At 31.9% G+C, this 23,932-nt stretch overlaps 4 protein-coding genes across 6 annotated transcripts; 2 read left to right on the forward strand and 2 right to left on the reverse strand.

Annotated features, from left to right (window-relative positions):
- The first annotated feature begins 708 nt into the window (after positions 1–708).
- Positions 709–6,607, forward strand: LOC128877172 (uncharacterized). The gene is made up of 8 exons (XM_054124248.1): positions 709–746; positions 846–1,048; positions 2,236–2,429; positions 2,927–3,581; positions 4,130–4,290; positions 4,729–4,960; positions 5,311–6,167; positions 6,233–6,607. Exons 1-8 carry the CDS (start codon positions 709–711, stop codon positions 6,365–6,367), a joined length of 2,475 nt encoding a protein of 824 aa, XP_053980223.1. The 3' UTR covers positions 6,368–6,607.
- A 189-nt stretch (positions 6,608–6,796) lies between these two features.
- LOC128877098 (dynein light chain Tctex-type) lies at positions 6,797–7,946 on the reverse strand. The gene is made up of 4 exons (XM_054124106.1): positions 7,746–7,946; positions 7,523–7,611; positions 7,244–7,409; positions 6,797–7,133 (listed from the first exon to the last, which is right to left on the reverse strand). Exons 2-4 carry the CDS (start codon positions 7,544–7,546, stop codon positions 6,985–6,987), a joined length of 339 nt encoding a protein of 112 aa, XP_053980081.1. The 5' UTR covers positions 7,547–7,611; positions 7,746–7,946; the 3' UTR covers positions 6,797–6,984.
- Positions 7,947–8,355: 409 nt separating this feature from the next.
- LOC128877096 (transmembrane protein 165) lies at positions 8,356–11,551 on the forward strand. 3 transcript variants are annotated; one of them, XM_054124103.1, is made up of 7 exons: positions 8,356–8,512; positions 8,582–8,783; positions 9,192–9,367; positions 9,495–9,540; positions 9,628–9,677; positions 9,809–9,914; positions 10,027–11,551. In XM_054124103.1, the coding sequence occupies exons 1-7, from the start codon at positions 8,501–8,503 to the stop codon at positions 10,101–10,103; spliced, it is 669 nt and encodes a 222-aa protein (XP_053980078.1). In that variant the 5' UTR covers positions 8,356–8,500; the 3' UTR covers positions 10,104–11,551. The 3 variants fall into 3 exon arrangements, 2 of the variants coding, with proteins under 2 accessions (XP_053980078.1, XP_053980077.1); XR_008457189.1 differs by having other exon boundaries at positions 8,360–8,512; positions 9,495–9,677; positions 10,027–10,210; positions 10,331–11,551; XM_054124102.1 differs by having other exon boundaries at positions 8,360–8,512; positions 9,495–9,677.
- Positions 11,552–12,645: 1,094 nt separating this feature from the next.
- On the reverse strand, positions 12,646–22,858 carry LOC128877092 (protein mini spindles). The gene is made up of 31 exons (XM_054124090.1): positions 22,612–22,858; positions 22,026–22,092; positions 21,732–21,925; positions 21,380–21,586; positions 21,188–21,307; positions 20,926–21,101; positions 20,626–20,849; positions 20,368–20,562; positions 19,991–20,171; positions 19,793–19,905; positions 19,500–19,698; positions 19,253–19,416; positions 18,968–19,119; positions 18,666–18,884; positions 18,400–18,583; positions 18,093–18,296; positions 17,006–18,010; positions 16,719–16,922; positions 16,495–16,630; positions 16,220–16,413; positions 15,931–16,139; positions 15,616–15,795; positions 15,380–15,548; positions 15,146–15,304; positions 14,883–15,070; positions 14,630–14,792; positions 14,381–14,554; positions 14,150–14,299; positions 13,890–14,064; positions 13,674–13,823; positions 12,646–13,510 (listed from the first exon to the last, which is right to left on the reverse strand). The coding sequence occupies exons 2-30, from the start codon at positions 22,080–22,082 to the stop codon at positions 13,699–13,701; spliced, it is 5,820 nt and encodes a 1,939-aa protein (XP_053980065.1). The 5' UTR covers positions 22,083–22,092; positions 22,612–22,858; the 3' UTR covers positions 12,646–13,510; positions 13,674–13,698.
- Between the last annotated feature and the right edge of the window lie 1,074 nt (positions 22,859–23,932).

Raw genomic sequence — 23,932 nt, forward strand, 5'->3', positions numbered from 1 at the left:
CGGTCCGTGTCGTATAGTCTGAATCGACCTTTAATCACAGCGCTCTTTTCCATTTTTCCATTAATTCTGATTGTTTATATTTTTGCTAATATCTCTGATACCATAAGAAATATCGACAAAATTTTAAATATAAAATTGAATGGTTTTTAATATTCTTTAATACCGTGGTAAGAAATTAAAAGAAAAATTTGTTCTCAGAGATAATAGAAGTCGCGCCTAAATGTTCTTTAACGAAATATGTTTCATTTTGATCGAGGAAGTGAAAAATAAATTTTATAGACGCATTAGATTTTGATCAAAATCGGCGGAGCACCCTTTTGCGAATTCTAAAAAATTCTAAAAAAAACCCTTCTGCATGTTTTCTGCAGAGTTCCATGAGATTTACAAGGAAATAAAGTTTCAATCCAAAATATTCATTATTACTGGAGCTACGAATTTTTAAAGATTAGGCAACTTTTTAAATACTTTTCCGTCAAAGTGGTCTAAAAAATATATTTAATTTGTCCTGCAAACACAATCTCCTCCAATTCTTTAGAGCGACACACGAGCAACTGAAATTGTGTGATATAACGCCATATCCGTCCTTTCATTGGCGCACCCAACGGTACTTCGAAGCAGGAAATTGTCGGCGTTGTTTCTCACAAAATGTTCATTTTTAAATAAATTCACTGTACCGTGATGTTCTTAATTACGGTCACCGACTGAACCATGGAAATACGCGTAAATCATAGCAGACAGACAAGTCAGTCCGTCGGCATTATTTTTGAACAGATGTGTCAACAAAAATGCTTCCCGATTGTTCTTTTACTTGAATCACCGAAGTGTTGTAATTCGGTATAAATCAGTAATTGCAAAAGTTTGTTTGCTTTGTTCGTGTTAATTCTTTATTTTTGGATCTCATTAAAGCCGAAACAAGACAGGAAATACGAGGAACGTTTAAGGGCAGAAATCTTCCGCTGGCAAGCGCCAGAACTTTTTCACAGTTACGAACCACACAAGGAGAGCGATGTATATGGACTTGCTATGCTGATTTGGGAAATGTGTACAAGTAAGCTTATCGAATGATAACTTTTAATTCGTTGTTTATTCAATAAAGAGGACAATACGAATTACGTTATCTACTGTTAAAGCATTTGTCATACATGATCTAGTGCCCCGTCATCACTCTATGCATATTCCTGGCTGTAATAAATATTGAAGTAATCTTTCTGTGGCTGATTACGGCTTGCTGTTTACAAGTTGCAATGTAATGTATAATTAGCGAATAATCTCAGCGATAATTAATTTGTCATTAATTATTTATGTCACGATTAGTACTTCACGAAGTGTCAAAAAAATAATCAACTACTGTTCGACTATATTACATGAAAATAATAATAATAATAATAATAATAATTAACTAATAACGACGATTTCCTAATATTCTTTCGTAAAGACATTTCGTTAGGTACAAATTTCTACAAAGTTAAAATTTTGACTCGAGACTATTAAAGATTCGATTATTTAACATTTGTTGTAGTATTTAATTTTGTAAACTCGCGAAATTTACGAATCCGATCCAGATTTATTTTCATTATCGCCTCGCGTTCAGAATTAATTTTTTTAGTTCCTTAATGAAAAGTTTTGCCACTAATTTCTGGGTCGTTCAACGTGTTAATAAACGAAATCCTAGCGTGGAATTATTTAATGATCCCAAGTAAAGTTTAAGCATTCGCGGAATCTATACCTCGTAGATTTCTTCGGCTGAACCTGGTCCATTAAGAGATTAACGTTTATATTGAAACTCCGATGGAATCTTGATACAAAAAATGAAACAGGTTTTAAGCTGATAAGGAAACGAAAACACATTCGCTGAGATTAATCTCATAAAGTTGCGTGCAAGGTTTAACGGAAATTCGATTTTCCTTTACGACCGGTTTATTCTACACAATAAACAGCATTTCGTAATTACTGTGATAACGTGATAGTTTACGATATTTTTTACAGACTCAGAATCCATAATTGTGTTTCTTTTCTCATTCGGATAAACAAGTAGAATAATTACACGCGTATTGTTTTGTATGTTTGTACGTATGCATATGTATATTGTATTAAAAAGCTGCTTGCCTTTCCCTGATATTGATTTAATTATCTAAAGGATATTTGCACGACGCTATTAATTATTGTCATAGAGTTATGCCGTGTTTCTTATATAATAATCGCAAATTGTAAAAATGATTTCTCGTTTATGAACAGTGAACGTACCATGGAGCGGATACAGCAGAGCAGATGTGGACAGACACTACACACACTGGAAACGTGGTGTCGTTACGGATTCATACGATTTCCCACCTTTGCTTAACAATCTACTAGAAGCTGGACTGCAATTGGACGTCACTAAAAGAACGTTAGATATGAATCGTATGCGTAGATTTCTACAGAGACTAGAGGTTCGTTTTTTTTCTGAAGATGACATGACTAAAATAATTTAGTAGTAATGTCATATTTAGAATTCAGGGGATGTACTTATTTTTACCCATTTCGCGGCAATTTTACTTTATTTTAGTGTATACATATATACACAATATTCTGTCTTTACAACTATCCTGCTCAATGTGTTTTAAAGTTATGTAGAATAGTTCACATTACGCCAAGCGGAACGGGCCTAGAATGTTTTAACAGGATTGAGTCCGAGTGAAGGAAAATCTAAAAGTTACAAGCAAACGTATAAAGATTTTTTTTTATTTTTTTATTTTTTTTTTTTTGTAACTTAATACATAATATTTAAAAATATCTATCTGTGTTATTTTTTGTTTACCTTTTGTTTAATAACAAACAATAACGTCTTTTGGAAAAAATTCGGTCCGAGTTACAAGTTACCGTTTCTGTAAGTCACGCGGATTTACATTTTAAATGTACTATACGGACTCCAACATAATATTTCCAGATGCAGTACGAGGATGAGGAACCCGTGTACGTCGATCAGTACGCAAACAACAATAACGAGAGCGGAAAGACGTACGTTTTGCCGGCGACGAAACATTCCGTGGTGATGTCGAAAAGTAAGGATTCGAAACTTGCCAAAAGTGCTTCGATCAAGCAGTTGTACCCCTCGAAAACCTCTGATTCCCCAGCAAAACAGTATTTGCACTCGAGGAAAACTGTATCCAAGCAAAATGCAAGCTCAAAGACGCCGACGCACACCAAACAAGCGAACCTCCTCGTAGATGATATGAAACGCACCCCCAAAGATGACTTACAGAAGGGCGCAAACATAGTCTGCGGCACGCAGAATAATTATAGGAATGGAAGCTATTCGAATTGCGATTTAGAAACGACGGACATTCTGAGGGAGAAAGATTTCGAAGATACTTCGGACACTCCGCAACCGTGGCAATGCGCCTACAAAAAGGTGAGGGGACCGGGGGAACTCGTGGACTCTAGAACCGTATCGATATATTCCTCACCGTTGCCGGATTCTACCGACGATGAATCCTTCAAAGATGCAAGGACCAATTTGGAACAATTGAAGAAAACATTGGCGAACAAGAGAGAACACTTCTTCTACGGAAGTGATTCGTCGTCCAACACTGCAGACTCAAGTAAGTACGATAACAATATACAGGGTGTCCCAGCCTTAGTGATACAGCGCTCTAACTCCAAAACTATCGGCCGAATGCAAAATTTCAAATATGCAAGTTGCATGGTAAAGTGGGGCTCATGTTTCAGCGAGAAGGAATTTTTGTTAACTTTGTTCGTTAACGGCCGATAGTTTTGGAGTTAGAGCGCTGTATCACTAAGGCTGGGACACCCTGTACAGTGGCAGTTATATGTTTGCGTATGGGACACGTTTTGATTTTTAATGAAGTTCGCTATGCAGACCTTACATTTTCAATCAACTGGTTGTGTATAATAAACTACAACTAACGATTCATTAGATAATTTACATAATTTTTTCTCTTTAATACTGTTCAATAATCATTAATAGTTTCAAGGATGACCACAAACGACTGGTCTAAGTTACGAATAATAAATGGCACTTCATAACTACACTCGATGTCACTGAGCTTAATACTATAAACTTTATTCTTAATAATTATGAGTGAGACTCAATTATTCCAATTTCATTAAAACATGTGTATTATATTAGGTCAGGAAACTAAGAACATAATATTCGCCCAAGTAAAGAGCAAAGACTATGAACCACATAAGCCAGCTAGCCACAAAACTAGTTTGGAACCGAAATTCAATAAATCTCCTGGTCAGTATGATCCGTCTTGTATGAAATCGTCGTTTCAGCAATATCGAAAGGTATGATTTTAATCTAAAGAGTGCCTAAGAGTACTCTTAGAGTATCTAAAAGAGTACACCTGAATGTTTCTGCTGTTGCTAACGATACGGAAATATGTTAAAAGCTAATGAAAATATTGTAATATGCAAGAACATATTAAGGTTACTTTCTTTTCTTCGAAGGTCGTCAATGTTTATTTTATGGGTATTATTATGATGACATCTTTTTAACATAGTGTAATACAGGGTGATCCGCTCGCTAGTAGACACAATGGAGAAACACAACAATAGCCGACCGTCATTGTAGACTTTATGACGGTGACCCCCGCAGCGAAAGCGGCTGTATGTGTTGGCCTTCTGTCTTACGATCTCCGAAAGTAATAAAGATATTTAGGTGTACCCTTTTAGATCTTCCATTAGACACAATTGGTAATTTAAATATGTCGGTTTGTATTATAGATTCCTTATTTGCACACGCCAGAAAGCATTAAGGACGCTATAGCGCAGCCACAGGTACTAAATTCCGACCCGCAAAGCTTTTTCGAAACTTCTTTGTGGAGAAAGGAAAAGTTAATTTGTTTGGCGAAAATGAGAAAATCGTATGGAGATGAATCGGTACACTCAAATGATACAATTTGTAATGGTACTTTGAGTGAAAATGAAACGTCGGAAACAAACTCTCCAAAAAACGGTAATACATACATTATAAGTAGCGCAATGCAAAGTAGTAGATTTAAATTTATTTCAACTTAATAGAGATGGATAGAATTTTATTCGAACAATACGATTAAAGACTTTTAAAAATTTTAATTCGGTTGAAGAATTATTCAGATAAGCTTTCATTTGTTTAACGTGAATTTGTTATCTAAATGAAAAATTTTGTCCACCTCTGATTTCAGCGTGTACCTGTTAAAATAACGCGATACTATTGTTATTTAATTGTTCTAGAAAAATTATTACTAGATTAATAATACCTCCAAATTTTTAACGTCTTTTTGTCTTTGATGTAATGAAAAATTCTAATAATAATAAAATAATTAGCTACCGAAACAGAAACCAGCCAAGACGAATTAACAGAAATTCCTCTGCAAAAAGACATAAAAGACGCATTGGATCGAGCTACGAAAATTCTACTTTCTGCCACGCCAAAAACTGATGATGTGCGTTCGACATCTTCGTTTGAAACATACTCGGACTTCGACGTTATGTTGGACGACAGTCAAGCCTGCAAAAACATTTTCGAAGAAACGTACAATTTGCGAATGAACGACGACAACGAAGAGATCAAATGTATCGAAAGATCGACAAAGAGAAACGAAATGAATTTGTTCGGAAAGAATGATACAATTGATAAAACGGCAGAGACAAACAAATCGTTTCTGTTCAATGAAAATGATATGATAGAGAGAAGAACAAATATCAATGAATCCCAACATGACAATGATATTTCCATCAGTATTGCTAGTTATGAAAATCCTTCTGATTCATACGATGCGACGTACAGCAGAAATTTTGTTTGCGAATCTATCGCCGAAGTATCAAGTGAATTTCTCAATGTTTCCTATACCGATTCAAAATTAAACAAGACAACCGAATTGTATAGCAACTCGGAAACCACCGTCGAGAAACAAGAGAAGAAACCCTTAGAAGATGTACAACATATTTCTGCGACGATCGAAGAACGTGATAACGATGTTCGAATACAAATTAACGATAACGAAAAGAAATCCGAAACAACGAACTTGAATTTCATGTTTTTAACCGACACGTCGAAAACTAAAAACTGCAAATCATGTTGTCCGTCCGATTTGCCAAGGCGACGTTCTTTACCAGCAGCATTGAGCCAGTTAAAACTACTTAATAATTCAACGTTAGGGAAGCTACCTATACGCAGAGGGGTAAGCAACCTATTAAATGTGGATTTAATAATGAGATGACTAAATAATTATCACATTTATTACAGGATGTTCCAGACAACACTGTCGAAGACTTATATATAGATGACGAATTCGGCGATAGTTTGAACGTTAATATGGTTTTATTAGATGAAGATTTATTATACGATGACGATTTCTTACCCGACTTACTAGAAATATAGGATATTATAAAGTAATTATCATTTCCATTATCCAAAACTGACGAATAGTTTATTAAATTTCATTTTTAAAAAAACACTTGAAATATTACATGATCATTACGTTCCAATACTGTTGGAATAATCAGAACTGACAAGTAAGCACCTACAAATGTTTTATGTTCATTTTCAAAAATATTCATATATTTTGTAATTTCGATTAGTACATTAACGTGTATCTCTATGTTACGTAAAATATGATCAATTACTGTAAAGTACTATAAAATTAAAAACACAGTGACATATATTTCATGTAAAACTTAAGTGTATATAATAAATAATACCATTTATATAGAAAATATAAAACAATACAAATAAACGACTTTGTAATTACAATTTAGTTAAAATAAATTTATATACATGCAAATAAGACATTTTTATTAATAAATATAATTAGTGTTTAAAATGTAATGTATTTGCTATATAAAGAATACATAATAGTTGAAAGGAAAAAGCAATTGCTTGAAACAAATTTGGGTATTTTCTATACCTTGATTACTACCATTTATGCGAGATAATAAACAGAATTTTAGTATTTTTCTTTCATTTTTATCAGAAGCTTTCTAAATACAAAAAATCAATTAAATTGCTAGACCAAATACAGAAACAATACAGTACATTGTCTTATTTTCCCAACGTACTGTACAACTGCCATCGGTAGCATTATCCCAAAAGCAGGAGCTTGCAGTATGAAGTCCAGCCCCGTTCTTTTGCATAATGACACAGGTAACTGAAAACATATTTTGCTAATATTAAATCAGATATTAACAGAATAAAAGCAAAAAATAAACTTCTACTATGTAAATAAAAAAAAATTCATATATTCTCATAAATATTTACCTATATATTTATATGGTTTTTGTAATTTTGTAAGATTTCCCAAGCAAGCTTCAACAACATTCGATGTCCACTGATTTACTTTATTGTGTTGATAAGCATTACCGCCGATGGATACTTCAATTGCTTCTTTAATTATCTTACTTACATCATCGACCACAAATTGGCTCTAAAGCAACGAGACATTTAATTGACATTTTGTAAGTAAAAATGATATGAAACGAATAAATAAAAGAATTGTGAAATATGACTGGTAAACAAACGTCGTCAACATGTACTAACCTCTTCTTGCATATCTTCCATCATCTTGTCAAACTTTCAATAAGTTGCACGTCGATGAATATTTACGCAAATCCAAAACTTACAAATCCCTTTAATGAAAATGGAATTAATAGCATGACACTGTTAATGCCGCATGTGATGTCACTCTTAGCAATGATGTATCGTTACAACAAAATTACAGAATTCATACATGCATATTCAACTAATTTCAATTTCCTCATACCTCACGTATTCCTGCGTACGAAAATACCGATTCAAATAAATTACAAGACGCTTTTCATGACAGCACGCTTAACTTAATAAAACCATACGTAACGTCTTCACCACATGCTCCATACTACATCAACTTGACAGCTTGACACAAGCTTGACAGAGTTACCAGGTTACCACGCGAGTACAATTACGAAGGCGAAACACCGTTGTGTTTCAGATTCCGATTCCCAAGTGCATATCAGACAGCAGCGATGGACAAAAGAGGAAATGAGACAAACATGCCGGCAAACTTCAGATTTATTCGAAGCCTAAGGTTTTGCCCATCACTGGTGCGTATGCATCCTCTATGGAGTATCATCAGAATTCTACTCGGTGTCCTCGTTTTTTCAGATGAAAACCAGCTATAAGCAAACTAATAGCGGAGTGATGCAAAGAATATTTTAGAAAAAGAATCGCGAGAAAATATTGCTTCTTCTCTTCAAACAGTTGGCGAAGTTTCGTTGCTGTGACATTTTGACATTGAGCTCTATCCTTAGCATAGAGCTGAATGCATTTTGACGATTTGTATGGCAATATGGCTGCTTCGCTATCGTGCTGTCCACTTGTGTCCACTGTGCAGCGCTGCTGTCGTCTCTGGTGCGGTGTTGTGCCAGTGATGCCAGATTTGTCTCCTAGTCGTAATCAATTGCAATCAATTTATGGCATCCCTGATACTGGGTCCTGAATATAAGTGAGCTTCGATGTGATAATAAACATCGAATTATAATGATGTCGGCGGCAAGTATTTAATTTTTTTTTCATCTCGAATAACGTGAGTCTGATAATAACGTTTATTGGGATTTCTAGATACCTGGAGGCACAATGCCTTCGCAAACTAAGGATAACCTTAGTTTTTTACATGCTTTTATAGCTTCCTTATCAGTCATTGTCGTTTCTGAACTAGGCGACAAAACTTTCTTCATTGCTGCTATTATGGCAATGAAACATCCTCGAATGACTGTTTTTGTTGGAGCGATTAGTGCCTTAGGATTGATGACTGTCCTTTCAGGTATTGTCATTCATGAAACTCTTAAAAGATATATTTATATTGCAGTAAGTTTTTCAATTGTACAGTTTTACTTCAGTACAGAGTTTCCTATGTAAGTTAAATACCATATAAAGATAATGTATTATTAAGAAAAAGAAAGATCAGAATCAACTTAATACATATGATGTAGTGGCTTATCTTGTGGACTTTCATATTTGATAGCATAGGTCAATTGATTTTCATATGTGAAAAATAGAATAAAAATAGAAACCTACAGACACTTTTTAATGATATCACATCTTAATAATATGTTAAGGTTGACTCAACAAAGGTTGCAGGGAAACTAGCTATTGTATTATACATTTGTTTTCATTTCTCTATAAAATGAAGTTTTAAATTTGTGTGATTATATTTCAGTTTAATTTTTAGTAATGTTTGGATATGCTGCAACTATAGTCCCTCGTGCTTATACGTACTATATCTCTACTGCGCTTTTTGCTATATTTGGTTTAAAAATGCTAAGGGATGGTTATTATATGTCCGCAACAGAGGGACAAGAAGAATTAGAAGAAGTACAGACTGATTTAAGAAAACGAGAAGATGAGGTATCATTATTATGATTTAAGTAGTCAGAAGACTATTAATATAGTTTTTTGTAAAACACTTGATTCATAGCTACTCTTGTAACACTCTTACAGAAATTAAATAATTTTTTGATATATCCCTTTTTAGTATGAAAAGGAAACAGGAAGCACGCTAGTGCAAGATGTAGAAACTGGTATCATTAGAAAAGCAACAAAAATCAGTGCATTGATGCTTCTCTCTAGGATATTTCTTCAAGCATTTACTCTAACATTCCTTGCAGAATGGGGAGATCGCTCACAACTTACAACAATTATACTTGCAGCCAGAGAGGTATGTAATGAATATATTTAAAGACTGAAACTATAATACTAAATATTATAATGAATATGATACTAAATATATCAAATACATAACGGTCATCACATCAATCTCTAAATACAACCAAGATCTATTATTTTCAGGATGTGTATGGCGTTATTGTAGGTGGAGTATTAGGACATTCATTCTGTACAGGATTAGCAGTATTAGGTGGTAGAATGATTGCTCAGAAGATTTCAGTACGAACAGGTAAAATATATAGAATGTGATAATATATAATCAAATTCATTAAATATTAATATTCTCTAAAAAAAGAAACGCAGAACAAAGTAATACAAAATTGGATATTTTTTATTTCTAGTGACCATAATTGGTGGATTAGTGTTCCTACTATTTGCTTTAACAGCACTTTTTATCAGCCCTACAGAAGATACGTGATACAATTGATAGTATTCATATTCTTAAGTGGAAGACAATATTGTACATATTCTTCACATTCGAAAGTAAACTGTACACAAAAACAGTTTTTAACAAAATTATGGAAGGTAATTAGTCCTAATACCTTGCTAGCATTTTTTATTTTACATCTATCTGCATGGCGACTTTTAGTATAAATATTTAAAAATCATATGATTCATATTATATCCGCGCCTCCCATATTCAAGAAGATTGAGTCAAACGAGAAAACGTAACGTAGAGCGTGGGAGATTAGTCATGTAAGAAAAGCGGTTGACTGGTGGGATCGAATATTCGTGCCTTATTTTTCGTTCAGACTCTTACATATATACTTTAGAAAACATTCATATAAATAAATAGTCCTTACTCTGATTACAGAATAATATAATGCAATCGGTGATACACATGCGTATTATGAGTATTAAATAATTATATTATTCTGATTGTCCAAAGTTTGTAAATTAATAATGCCTTATATTTTGATATGTTTTGCCACTGATAATTCATCTTAATCATTACATCCGTATAGATTACAGTAACCTCGAAAAACTATGTCTTTTATTATTTTGTAAAATATGTACACTCAAAGTATTTAAAAAAGAGTATTTGTATAAGAGAATTATTTTCTGTAAATAGATAAGAATAAATTTACCGTATTAACAAACTTACATGGTGTTTTTTTTTTTTTTGTTTTTTTTTTTTAATTTAAAACTATAATTATTTCAAGTTCGTCTTCGATATGATAAACTAATCTGAATGTAATTTCTATTTTATTTTTTAATGGGAGACATAGAAACTAGTATTATAGAATTATGCAATAACAATTGTTGTTGATAATTAAATTCGAATGATCACAAAGTACTTATATACAATAATTCCTTGCTTAAAGATAGAATTCTAGTAGAAAGCTAGAAAAACTGAATCAACCACATTACTCTTTACGTTTTTTAAACTTTCGCAACCAGCAGTCATGAAATAAAAAAACTAATGCAAAGTAAAAACTTTTGTATTTCTCATTGTACAACCCCGTCAATAAAGGAATACTGTTGACGGACGGCAAAAAATGATTTCACATCAGTAGATATAAATCGTTTACATCACCAAAATGAATCCTAGAAAAAGAAAGCCCGAAACTTTCTGAAACATTCTGTATTTACTGTATTCTGCTTTAAAAGTGTAACTACATATATACATATGCGTTAATGCAACTAAATTTAATGTAAGATATTAATGTATAACACGTGTTATAACGATTCATTTTGTATTATGTCTTGTTAGTAGATATAAATACAATAGTTTCCTAAGCAAGAGTTTATAATATAATCATAATGTAACATATAATATAATGTAATATAATTATAAAATATAAATACAATATTTTCCTGATTATATATTTTTAAAAATAAAATTTTTTCGAAGAACGTTAAAAATGTATTAGATTCTTGTCACGATTTTTATAATTATTAAGCAATCATCAAGGATTTCAGTGAGAATTTCCGCTTCGCTCGATTGGTTTGTTACATTCTATATATGAATTATCAACTTTTACGACTCGCGAAGGATAGTATAAATCGTTGCAACATTCAAGAAACATTTCTGTTACGATCTCGATTTTTGTTAAACGATCATCGAGGATTTCGGTCTTGGCTACACGTTACTTCGTTGGAAATATTCGATTTATTCTATTGTTTATTAAGTTTTTACATATAAATAATGGACCTTGGTACTCGTGGAAGATAGTATAGATCATTAGCAACATTCGAGAACCGATGTTGGTACGATTTCGATTGAAATTAAATAGTTATAAACGTTTTTCGGCGATTGGTAGGTGCAAAATTTAAATTGGTGCTCTCTATCCTTCTCGCACGGTATATCTTTCTCTCTCGCACACTTTCAAGCGTAGACCTCCACTAGCGCCCTGTTATCCTATTACTCAGCCGGAGCTTCCCTGATCCAACCGCTAGATGGCGCCGCCGCTCTCTATCCTTCTCGCACGGTATATCTTTCTCTCTCGCACAATTTCAGCCGTAGGTGCGAAAGAGAAAGATATACCGTGCGAGAAGGATAGATAACGACGGCGCTGGTGGCGCCATCTAGCGGTTGAATCAGGGAAGCTCCGGCTGAGTAATAGGATAACAGGACGCTAGTGGAGGTCTACGCTTGAAAGTGTGCGAGAGAGAAAGATATACTGTGCGAGAAGGATAGAGAGCGGTGGCGCCATCTAGCGGTTGGATCAGGGAAGCTTCGGCTGAGTAATAGGATAACAGGACGCTAGTGGAGGTCTACGCTTGAAAGTGTGCGAGAGAGAAAGATATACTGTGCGAGAAGGATAGAGAGATCTTCTTCTATAAATGGATTGAATCGTTATGCACTATTTAAATAGTTACAAACAGTTTCAAACAACCGTACTTCTGGCATAGTTCTGACTACCTTTCATTGTAATTATCGTTAATTAATCAGTAATCGAGATCGTAACAGAAATAAAGTAAAGACTTGGTTCATAATTTATAAAAACAGCAAAATAGTATTATTGTAAGACATAGTTTATTGAATATTAGAATATATACATACTCTATTTACACTACGTAAGATTTTTCAGAAATTCCTGAAGACATTCATATTAAATTATTATTGTTGATTTTATCTAACACTGTTATTTTATCACGAAAAGTTAACGTATTAAATCTATATTCGTATACCGTGATTATAAATACGGAGAGACATGCTTCCAGAGTATAATCAACTTTTCAGTAATTAAATAATAAAATGTATATAATTTTTTTTTCTTTTTATAAATAAAGATTTAACGCAGAAATGAGCTTATAATTTATAATACACATTAAAGACCGCACAATTTACGTCAAAAGAACTAATGAAGTAAAAATCCGCTGTAAAAATCAGTCTAAAAAGAGCATAATACTAGCTTGTTATAGCTTAATTATCATATTTGAATAGTGATAAATACGTGTAGTATAACACATTTGTAGTTACATTAAGTATTGTAACAAATAAATTTTATATAATTAGTAGCAGCATAATCTACGTGTAACTACTAATAAAATTAAACATGAATGCTACTGTTAGTCTTACGTACTTTACCTAAAATACTTAAGATTATACTATTGTATAACTTACATTTAATTTTGTTAGTAATTACGTATAAGTTACACTGCTATTAATTATATAAAGTTCATATTACTGCACTTAACGTAACTACGAACGTGTTAAACTTTATATCCCAGTAGCATAACATATACGTAACTACTAGCAAAATGAAACGTAAATACTACAGTTAATGTTAATACCGCATTACTCTTCGTGACTGCCCTATTGATCTTATATTGTATTTATGTGTTATTGGTTCTGGATCCATTTCGAACACTGCAATCCTGTAATATAATTCATTTATTTGTGAAAACAAATTCTATTTATAATTTATAATCGGTAGTATTTTTATACTAATTTGTTATTAATCTTTTACTGTTAACTAACTTTCGTATTCCATAACCTCCGTCCGTAAATGGCTAATATGGGAATTAATTTTATGCTCACCTATTTAATGTCAAGAGAGGTTGATTCATGTTGGACTAAGCTGACTGGTAGTTGTTCTACATTGTGCTTCAGATGCTCCAAGTTTTTCAAGCCTATGTAATGGAAAAAAGTCTAATCTTTTTTTATCGGGACTAACAAGCTCAGTCGTACCTGTTAAGCATAAATTGTATAAAAACAATAATATTTTGATTTCAATATTTTATATAAGTCATTTACCTGACGAGTATTGATTATTGGTTTGTGGTACAAGATTTTGATTTTTTCGTGCTTGATCAATGTCTCTTAATCCTTGTTCTATAAAGTCTTGAAAGAATTGGTGAGACTTTACCAGAAAAGGTTGTACGTCAGCTTCGGGATGTTGAAGTTTAAAATCATACAGCTGCATTAAACCCTGTACAAAAAATATAATGTAATTACTGCAATATAAAAAAAACTGTAAGACATGAAATAAATAATTTGTTATTGATATCACGTACTTCTTGCGTGTGTTCTTTAGATCCAATCTTTTTAAATATTTCAGATAATTGTTGATGAGTAAACTTTGATAAATGTTCTTGTGTTTTACCACTATTGCCGGGTTTTATTGTTGTCCTTGGATTGGTGTTAATTTCATCTGGCTTAAAAGTCTGATAGATATTATTAAATAGTAAATTAAAATCCACATAATGGATTTTTTTCAATCTCATAATTCATGTAATCGAACTTACCGCAATTAGCCTTATAAGATAAGAATGCAATTCCGACTCGTTTGTGTTATTTATTTGTGTCAGATGACTGAGTATTGTACTGCCCTTTACGCGAGTCATACTGTGAAGAACTGTTTTAACTGTCCGTAAAGGAGTATCCGGTATTCGTTTTTTCCACCACACACTTGGATAATCCTACGCAGCATAAATTTATAAATATCGTATACATTAAAAATAATGTTTGCAATATGTATATACTTAATAGAATACTTTGAGAAAACGGTGCACTTCCAAAAGAATAGTATCATAATTTAAATCCGCTGCCCAGTTAGGAATTAGCTTTACTATTTTCCATAAACACTTCATAACTAATTCTTCATATTTAGAAGGTGAAGTTGAGTCAGCACACCCATGGAGTAATTTTATTAAAGCACTAAAAATTGAAACGATGTAAATAAATCAAAGTTCCTAAATATATATGAATTTCAATATTAGTAACATATGTTAAATTTTAGGAATTTACCATATGATAGTAGTATGATTAGAATTGTCTATTATTTTGCAGACAATATTATTAATCACACGATAATACACTCCTGCTTGATATAAATGATTTAATTTGTTCTCAGCTAACAAACTAATCATTTGATCCACAAGTTCTTTCAAATGTATCAACGGAACATTCTTTCCAAGAATTCCACTATCATAAAACTGCAAATAATTTCACAATAAACACAATGTACTTATCATGTATTAACAAAACTTTATATCTATAATTATTCTTACCGCTAAAATAACCATAAATGTGTTTCTGAAACCTTTCGAGATATCTGTTCCTCCCTGTTGTAAGGGATACGTTTGCAAAAATTTTAATTGCATGTTTATTGAACCAATAAATTTATCTTCTTTAGACTGCAAACTCAGAACTTGATGTGATTTTATCAACTGAAAAATAATTTGAGATTGCATATTTATTTGTAAGTAGTAAACAATAAAACATATATTATTATAAATACAAACATTATCTATACTGTTCATCGATTGTATTGCTACTGATAAATCCAAACTAGACATTGCAAGAATTTTGCGCTCAAGACTATCTTCTTTACTAGTATTAGCTGGACTTAATTGTTGCGTCACTGATGCGGACTTTGACACTAACAATTTCGGTGGAGAAATGGAAATCACCCTGAAATATGTACCATATTATTTCAATATTAGAATATTAGAAGAACAAAATTATAATAATTACTTACGGTACTTTGGGCTGATTAGCCGCGTTGGGGTCAAGAGATATGTTCAGATCGTCTAAATTAATATCTACTAGAACGGGGTTGCTGTACTTCACAGGAGCGTCTAATTCGATCCTTTTCAAATAATCCATATCGAGCCCGAATGGACCCGTTATTTTTGATTGTGTCGATGTTGGAACTTGTCTAGAACGTTAAATTTATTCAAAGATATGAAAATATACATACGTTAATTTTCATTGATAAAGTTTACTGTTATTTATGTACAATTAAAAATTTGTTAATTTAATTGTGAAAATATATAACAAATATAATACATACAGTTCATCTTCTAATTCTGCTGGAATAGGTTGTGGCTCGGGTGTTTCTTCATTTTCTTCTTCAGATTCTGCTTTAACGTCTTCACTAGAAGGAATTGCTGTTGCACTTGAAGCAGTTGAAAGTTTGTTTGTTGAAGCCGATTTTGTTGGACGATTTTTAGCAGCTCTTTTAATACGTTCATCTAATAACGACTGATCTTTTTCAGATATCTGAAACACAATGAACCAATTTATATTCCAGCTGCAGAAAAAGTATATAGTTGGATATACAGTTGGATATAGCTTATTACCTGACCAATAAGCTTGTACACTTTTTCTCCTTGAAGAAAATATACTTGTACAATGCAGTTCAAAGCAGCATTTCGAACGGAATTATCACGATCTGCTATTTGTTTTGCTATGTCTTTCAATGCTACAGATGCAGAAGGTTGACAAACACACAACCCATAGTTTTCTATAAGGGAACCTAATTGATCTAAGCATTCTATAGCAAAAAAAGAAAATGATATAATTAAATACTATCTTATCACATTGTTTACGTTTTATTTTCATTTGTATTATGTACCTGTTCTTTGTCTAGCATTTTTAGATTTTAAACCTTCCATTACATACGAAAATAATTTGCTTACTGGATACACTAATGCTATTTGTTTAAATAATGCCCGAACTCCGTTACGCACAGCGTCTTTTGGATCACCAATCTAAGCAAAAATTTATTATATATAAATACATATATAAACATATGTTAATGAATATGTATGTTATAAGAGAAAAATATGAATGATTTACTTTAATAATGAGATACGGAATAAACGATGCCGCTTCGTTCTCTAACATATGATATTTATCTTCTATCAATAGGTTAAATACCATTCGCAAATACTCTAAACCTTTTAATAACACAGAAGGGTTGGTGTCAAAAAATCTTAGTGTCAACCATTTGAGAATAAGATCCAAATTAGACACTAATGCTTTATTGTTATCAGGCAGATCCTAGAATTTGTAATAACATTATATACTATAATTATTCCCTTATAAAAATGTTACTCAAAATATTTAATACATAAACATTATACCTCGGTTAATGCCTCGATAGCTTTAAGATGGTATCGAAAATCTGAATGAAACATATTTGATATCAAAGTTTTGTTTATATTTGCAGCAGTCATAAGTTCCTTTAAAAGTTCAACAAATTCCTCTCTTGGAGTGGTGAAATTCCATTTCAGGACCTTCAATTTTTGCTCATCGATCACTCTTTGATGCTTGAGATTATTAACAGCCAATAACGGACTTGTATCCACATCGTCGTCTTTCTTACGAGCACTGCTAGGTTTCGAAGCTGCTTGATTCTGTTTAGGTTTCACTACTGCTTTCGAAGCTTTCATAGCTCCAGCACTCTTGACAACTTTCTGATTACTTTCTTTTGGTGCTTGTTTTTTTGGTAGAGGTTCGATAGGTAGGTAAGGTCGAGATTTATCTAACGCAGCAAGTACTACTGTTCGCGATCCAGGTTTTAATTTTTCTGTATTCCTTGCCATCCCTTCGTAAGAAAGATGAATCATAAAACCCAACACTGCTTCTTGAGCATTTTTCCGAACATCAGAATTACGATCTTCTAAATTACTGTACAAATATGGAAGACATACACGTAACTCTTCTTTTGGTATCTGTTTTACAGGAATCAGAGGCAATTTCTGTGCCAACCAATTCCACACCTCAGCCCTAAGTACCGGTGATCCAGATTTTAAAGCATCTCCAATTATTTCTCCGTCAAAAAATTCTTTATAACCGCACTGATCTCCCCATGTGTTTATACACGAAATTGCTGCTGTCCTAATCCAATTTTTACTATCGCCTAAACATTGTATGAAACCAGGAAAAAGGACTCGAATGTGTTGCTTTGCCGGTGGACCCATAGCCACAGCTAATGCCTGGCATATGCCTAGAGTTGACTGTGCGATCTTACTATTGCTGTCAACCAATCGCAAAGCTAATCCTTGTGGTAAATCACCGATAGAGCCTTTTATAAATTTTGCTTCTGAGATAATACCACTTACTTTTTGTAAACCCTCATTTCGCACCTAATATTACGAAAAATTTAATTAATTTTATATTAGGAAAGATTTTCCATCTTAATAGTATTACAAATAGTATCATACTAACTTTCCAATTTTTATCTGATAATTCATTAAGAAGACTCTCTGAAATTTGATTGCTAACATCAACTCGTGGAATGAGATTATTTATGTCAAGCTCGCTATTAGCATTTGATTTCTTATCTAATTCAGCATCATCAGCGTCATCACTTATTTGATCCTTTTTGCATTTTACCCCACGAATTGGTACCGGAGGAGCTTCACCATTGCGCTAAAATATTATGTTGTTCACACAAAGATTAATTTGCACGAAGAAACGTATTTTTGCAATGGCATATTCATATATCAATTCATTGTAGCAATGGAAAATGTACCTTTTCGCATTCTTCTTCGATTTGTTGACGCAAAGCAGGTTTTTCATTCTCAAAAAATACAAGCAGTGGTTTGCCCATAGATAAATATAATGTGCCTAATAATGTAATGGCTGCTGTACGAACACCAGGATTTGTTGCTGCAACTGCTTTTTTTATATTTTCCATAACAGATTTGACATTGATACTAAAATATATATATGTGCAATATAAATAATATTATACTCATGTATTTTGCGAATCTTGCTCAAAACAAATCTATTACTTACACACATCCAAATTCCGTGAGACCCCTACTCAACAATACTAATGTTTCTTGTTGAACTTTAGGATTTTTTTGATTGAAAGCAAATGCCAATATTTCATCAGCCACATGTTCAAAACTTGTTGCTTCCGCTATGGCTAAAAGAGTTTCTCCTGCAACTGTGCTATTTTTCGCATCCCCTAATTTCTCGGTTATATCCATGAGGCAATATTCGCAAACAGTACTGCGAGGAAATTAATTAATAAAATAGACAAATGAAAACATTTTTTTTGTAAATAAATATATTGCATTAGATATGAATCTTACGTTGAAAATGGAAAATTTTCTGCCAGATATTTTACTATCTCCAACCGCAATTTAAGAACTTGGAAATTTGTGTCTTTGAAACCTGGCTTTCTTGCTAGAGTACGTACAATAACTTGTGTAGATCCTTCTGCTATATCCATCTGTTTTACAAACTAGAAAAATAAAATCCTAATATTATTTATTAATTACTATTTACTACCACATTATTTTGCTCATCATTACTAAATTATGGATGTCTATGAATAAAATAAAATTTTAAAAATGGAACAGAAGCATTTTCTTTACCTCTAGAAGTTGTTCAACTGCAGATAAACGGTTCTTCCAACTACTATCGACAAGACCTGAAATAATATCAGGTGGTAAACAATCTGCTGCCATTTCTTCTATTTCTTCGGCACTATAATTTTTTTCTGCTTGAGTCTTTGTAGTAGAAGGCTTCTTTGAAACAGCTGCAATTAATATACAAAATTAAATGTCATTTAATACAATTATAAGTATTACCTTTATTATTATATTCAATTTCAATATCTACCTGAATTTGTCAAAGCAGTTGGTTTCTTAGTTGGTTTCTTAACAGTACTAGTATTAGGTCTCTTTGGAGCTTTCATTTCTGAATCCTTAGATTTTGTTGATTCAAGTTTATTTGGAGCTGTATTCGGTCTGTCTGCAGCTACTTTTGGCGCACTAGGAACTTTAACGAGTATTACAGCTTTTTCTGCACATTCCTTTATCTAATACAAGAAAAGAGTACAAAATTGTTCATTTAATATGAAATATTTAATTTCTGTTTAATGAATTACGAATACAAAAATTGTTATAAAGTACCTTTGTCATTTTTAAATTGTCTATATCTGTTAGGAATGGCATCATAGCTTTTTCACCAATCAATTTCATTGCTGTGCCAATAGCTTCTGCAGAAGTATCTCGAACAGTTGGATCTGAAATATATGTTTCTCTTTAATGTATATCATACATTTAAAAAATGAAGAGTTTAATTCTACAAAAATTAATTTTAAAACATACCTGGTTCGTTTAAAGTTTTTAAAAGTACACCAGTATATGCTTTTAATAGCTTTTTATTTAAACTTTGCGGTGGTGTGCGAGAAAAGCATCTTGATAAATAAGCAGCCGTTTCTGCTTTAACAGCAGGATTTTTGTTATCTAATGCAGCAAGTGTGTCTTCTAATATAGTATCGATGGTAACCTAATATTAACAAAAACTATAATAATATTTCAATATATGACTACATTCAAAATGTTCTAGTCAAATAGATTTTTCATCTCATATTCTAAAAGCTGTATTCAAACGAATGTTAACTAATATTTAGGTATACAGAGATGTTAAATAAAAAAAAACTAGACAATAAACGAATACTGTTTATTATTATGTGTCTACTTACACTAAGAAAAATAGCATCAGCAGCATCTCTAAGAGCTTGTACAACATTTTGTTTCTTTTCCCGAAACTTTTCTAAAATTGATGATAGACAAGCTGTTGCATAAGGTTGAAATCGTTTTTTAAGACCTGTTGCTAACCCAGCTAGACATTTTCCAGCCAGTGCAACAACTAACACATTAGTATCTTTGGATATAACCTATTTATAACATTTAAAAGATACAATAATAATAATAAATTTCATAAAGTACACGTAACATACCTTTTTCAGAGCTCTTACTACATCTCCATAATCGCCATTTTCTAACTTGGGATTTTTTACAAGAGTCTCCAAAGCTTCTAATGCTTCTTTTCGCTCTTGCCATTTTTTAGCTTCAATTTTGTCATAAAAATCTTTTGGAAGTTTAGAAAGAATATCAACAGGGTCTAACAATTCGTGAGGATCAATTTCTGGTATAGAACTGCCATCCCCCTCATCTTTACAATCTTAAGGGCAAAGTGTTTTGCATTAGAAATAGAAATATAAAAAAACTGTCAGACAATTTAAAATTTATATATTTACCTTCACTGTTTTCACTTACAGAATCTACAACACATATTGATTTTGGTTTTTGAGATTTCAGAAAACGCATTGGTACAACCTTCTCTTCTTTCAAATTATTAAATTCTACTTCCAATTCTGCGATTTGTACTGGCTTTAATGTATTTAATTGTTGTTTTAAAGGTGCGCCTATCCACCTGAATATTTCAGAAAAATGTTACACAAAATATATATCCATATTATTAAGGTCTCAAGTGAGAAATACTGAATGTTAAGAAAATACCTATAAATTTCTATAACCATGAATTTGCCTTCGTCTCTGACTGTTTTATCTCTGTCTTCAAGAAAACTGGGCATCTTTTTTATCAAAGGCTTTATATTAATTACTTTAGGACCGAATTGCCTGCAAGTATAATGTTTTTCTTATATTATATTATATTTGGAATAGTTGATGATACAGATAACATGTAATTACCTCAAGGCCAGAGTTAAAGTGGAAATACATGCTGCAACAATTTTTGGATTTTTTGCTTCAGATCCTTTTAACAATTCTTCTTGAACAGCTTCATGCTTTTCAATTTCTATGTACATCAATGTTATTTGTACTGCCAACTCTTTTGTTTTAGCTTTAGGCGCAGCAATACATTTAGTGACAATTCCATTCATAACTTCACCAACAGTCCTACAAAATTACATATAAGCAATGATATTAAAAATTATAAAATTACTTTGTATCAAAAAAATACATATTGAAAAACTATTTCAACACAATGGTAGCACTAAACAAGGCGCAAACTGATAAATGAATTTTTCTATATAACACTTACTTTCCTGCAACTGCAGCATTTTCAATAAAAGCCAATGCTGCCTCTAATCCTTTTTCTTGTGCTGCAGCATTGTTATCTACTACAAACTTCTTAATAAATCCTAAATACTTGTTCCACTCAGGAGACTTTTCATCATCAATACATTGAAACGTGTTCACACATTCTTTATAGCCATGTAAACGTGCTCTCCATAACTAGATAACATTAATGTTTCAGAAAATCAATTTATTAAACATAATTACAAATATAGTTGCTATTGAAGTAAAAGCTGAAAGCTATGTTGAAACATATTACCTTATGTACACATCGTTCTTCTAATGGTAATTTAATATACTCTGTATCTTGTTCCATATTTTAGGACCTATAGAGATGATTAATTTAAATGTGTTTTTAAGCTTCTTCACAAAATTTTGTATACCTTATCTGAAGATTAACCATGGAACACTCAATTTCTTTGAGGTTGATGGTGTAAAATATTTAAACATACAATAAAAATATAGTATTTGATTTGACACAACAAAATAAGTACAATCATTATGATTGATATATTGAACAGTTGGTGAATAACTAAGTTAGTTTATTATATATGTCATTGATAGATATAATTCATAATAACTGTCATGAAAACTTATCATATTTATAAAAAAGAGAGACAAATTTTATAAATAACAGACAGAGTAAATAAATTTCATATATGCCAATGTATTCAAATATCAACGGTTTTCGTAGATGTGTAAAGAAATGCGTTACTCTAGAATGATAATTAATGCTTGATAAAACGAACAAGAAAATGCAACAGATTTTGCTCTGTGACAACAGATTTGGAACATTGTCAGAGTGTAGTAGTTGAAAGGATTCGTCATTAAAAATTCGAACCTACCTTACAAAACGGAGATATATGAGAATAGCTTCTGACAGTAATGTGGATTATTAAGATTCTTCGACGTACATTTAAATATCGCTGTTTTAAGTCATTAGAGTTGCTCGTTTAACCGACCTGTAACGTATATGATGACCTTTCGGCGGCTATTGAGTTCCTTACATTTAACGTTCAAATACAAGTCCTTCAAAGTCCTTCTTGCAACCGTTAAAGACTGAACGCAAACAAAACGACAACTATATCTTTCGAAACTACGAATTTCCGAACCCGGTCAATGTTGCAGTTCACCATTTGCGTCGATAGATGGTACTGTGAGCGAATTTCTTTTGTTCTGAAGCTTATGCCTCGTTCTCTGAACATTATTTTTTAATTTTTAACTTCCATTTATATTTATATAATCTTTCAATTCTTAACTTGCTCTGTTAATATTCATTTAACGTAAATATTTAACTCAAGTATTCATGTAAATACATTGTTATTAGAAATAATAAATAAATTTTTGTATTGATTCAGAAATTAAAGAAACTTTAGAGAAGTATATTTTAAAGTAAAACCATAGCATATAAATATGCAGTAATGCGTGAAGTTTCTTCAGAGATGATGATAGAGTTATTAGCAGTTATTATGAGTTATTATCGTCTAATGGAACTGAATGGATCTAATTGGAACTTGCACTCACCTTTAACCTTAGCTACTGAATTTTAAAATTAAATCGTGTGTTAAACCACAATATTATTACACATATTATACAAATTAAAAAAACGTAGAGACAGCATTTATAAAGATTTATTTTCTTTGATTTTGAATTAAACATAATTTTAAATTTTTCTTTCTAATGCCCCCTAGCAAAAGCTACTTGAATATGTTATATTGTCTGCTTTCATCTACAATGAACCCTATATTAATATAACCATATTTAATATTTAAATAAGATATCCACAAAAGTATTCAGTTTCTATTCAATCAGTCATATTTAACATACACTTGACTCTAACTAAAGGCAACAATAAATGTGGTTCTTATATTTCGTTCGTTAGTTTATTACAATGGGAATATAAAAAAAAATAAATAGTATCTGTTACACGTTTCAATTCGTTATGCACATTAAATCATAATTGATGAATTGTTCCAGTAGATATATAAATTAAGAAATTTGTACTAAGAGTAACAATTATTGATTTATTGATAAGACTACTATGTCAATGGTACATTTATAATCTATGGTGATGCTTATAAAATAATAGAAAATTGTTTGAACGTATGAAATACATATAAAAAAGTACAGTAATGTCCGTTTGCGCTGAAGCATGTAATGTGTATA

Source organism: Hylaeus volcanicus, chromosome 5 (genome assembly GCF_026283585.1).
Source record: "Hylaeus volcanicus isolate JK05 chromosome 5, UHH_iyHylVolc1.0_haploid, whole genome shotgun sequence".
NCBI classification, from domain to species: Eukaryota; Metazoa; Arthropoda; class Insecta; order Hymenoptera; family Colletidae; genus Hylaeus; species Hylaeus volcanicus.

Bases quoted from the DNA above. Each gene is read 5' to 3' on its own strand.
- LOC128877172 (XM_054124248.1), top strand. From the start codon at position 709: ATGGAAATACGCGTAAATCATAGCAGACAGACAAGTCA. The intron at 3,582-4,129 runs GTAAGTACGATA...GTATTATATTAG, and splicing joins GTCCAACACTGCAGACTCAA to GTCAGGAAACTAAGAACATA. The intron at 4,291-4,728 runs GTATGATTTTAA...TTTGTATTATAG, and splicing joins CGTTTCAGCAATATCGAAAG to ATTCCTTATTTGCACACGCC.
- LOC128877098 (XM_054124106.1), bottom strand. From the start codon at position 7,546: ATGATGGAAGATATGCAAGAAGAG. The intron at 7,410-7,522 runs GTTAGTACATGT...TCGTTGCTTTAG, and splicing joins TGGAAGATATGCAAGAAGAG to AGCCAATTTGTGGTCGATGA. The intron at 7,134-7,243 runs GTAAATATTTAT...ATATGTTTTCAG, and splicing joins AAAACCATATAAATATATAG to TTACCTGTGTCATTATGCAA.
- LOC128877096 (XM_054124102.1), top strand. The intron at 8,784-9,191 runs GTATTGTCATTC...TTTAATTTTTAG, and splicing joins ATTGATGACTGTCCTTTCAG to TAATGTTTGGATATGCTGCA. The intron at 9,368-9,494 runs GTATCATTATTA...ATCCCTTTTTAG, and splicing joins TAAGAAAACGAGAAGATGAG to TATGAAAAGGAAACAGGAAG.
- LOC128877092 (XM_054124090.1), bottom strand. From the start codon at position 22,082: ATGGAACAAGATACAGAGTATATTAAATTACCATTAGAAGAACGATGT. The intron at 21,587-21,731 runs GTAAGTGTTATA...GTAATTTTGTAG, and splicing joins AATGCTGCAGTTGCAGGAAA to GACTGTTGGTGAAGTTATGA. The intron at 14,555-14,629 runs GTATTCTATTAA...TATGCTGCGTAG, and splicing joins AAGTGCACCGTTTTCTCAAA to GATTATCCAAGTGTGTGGTG.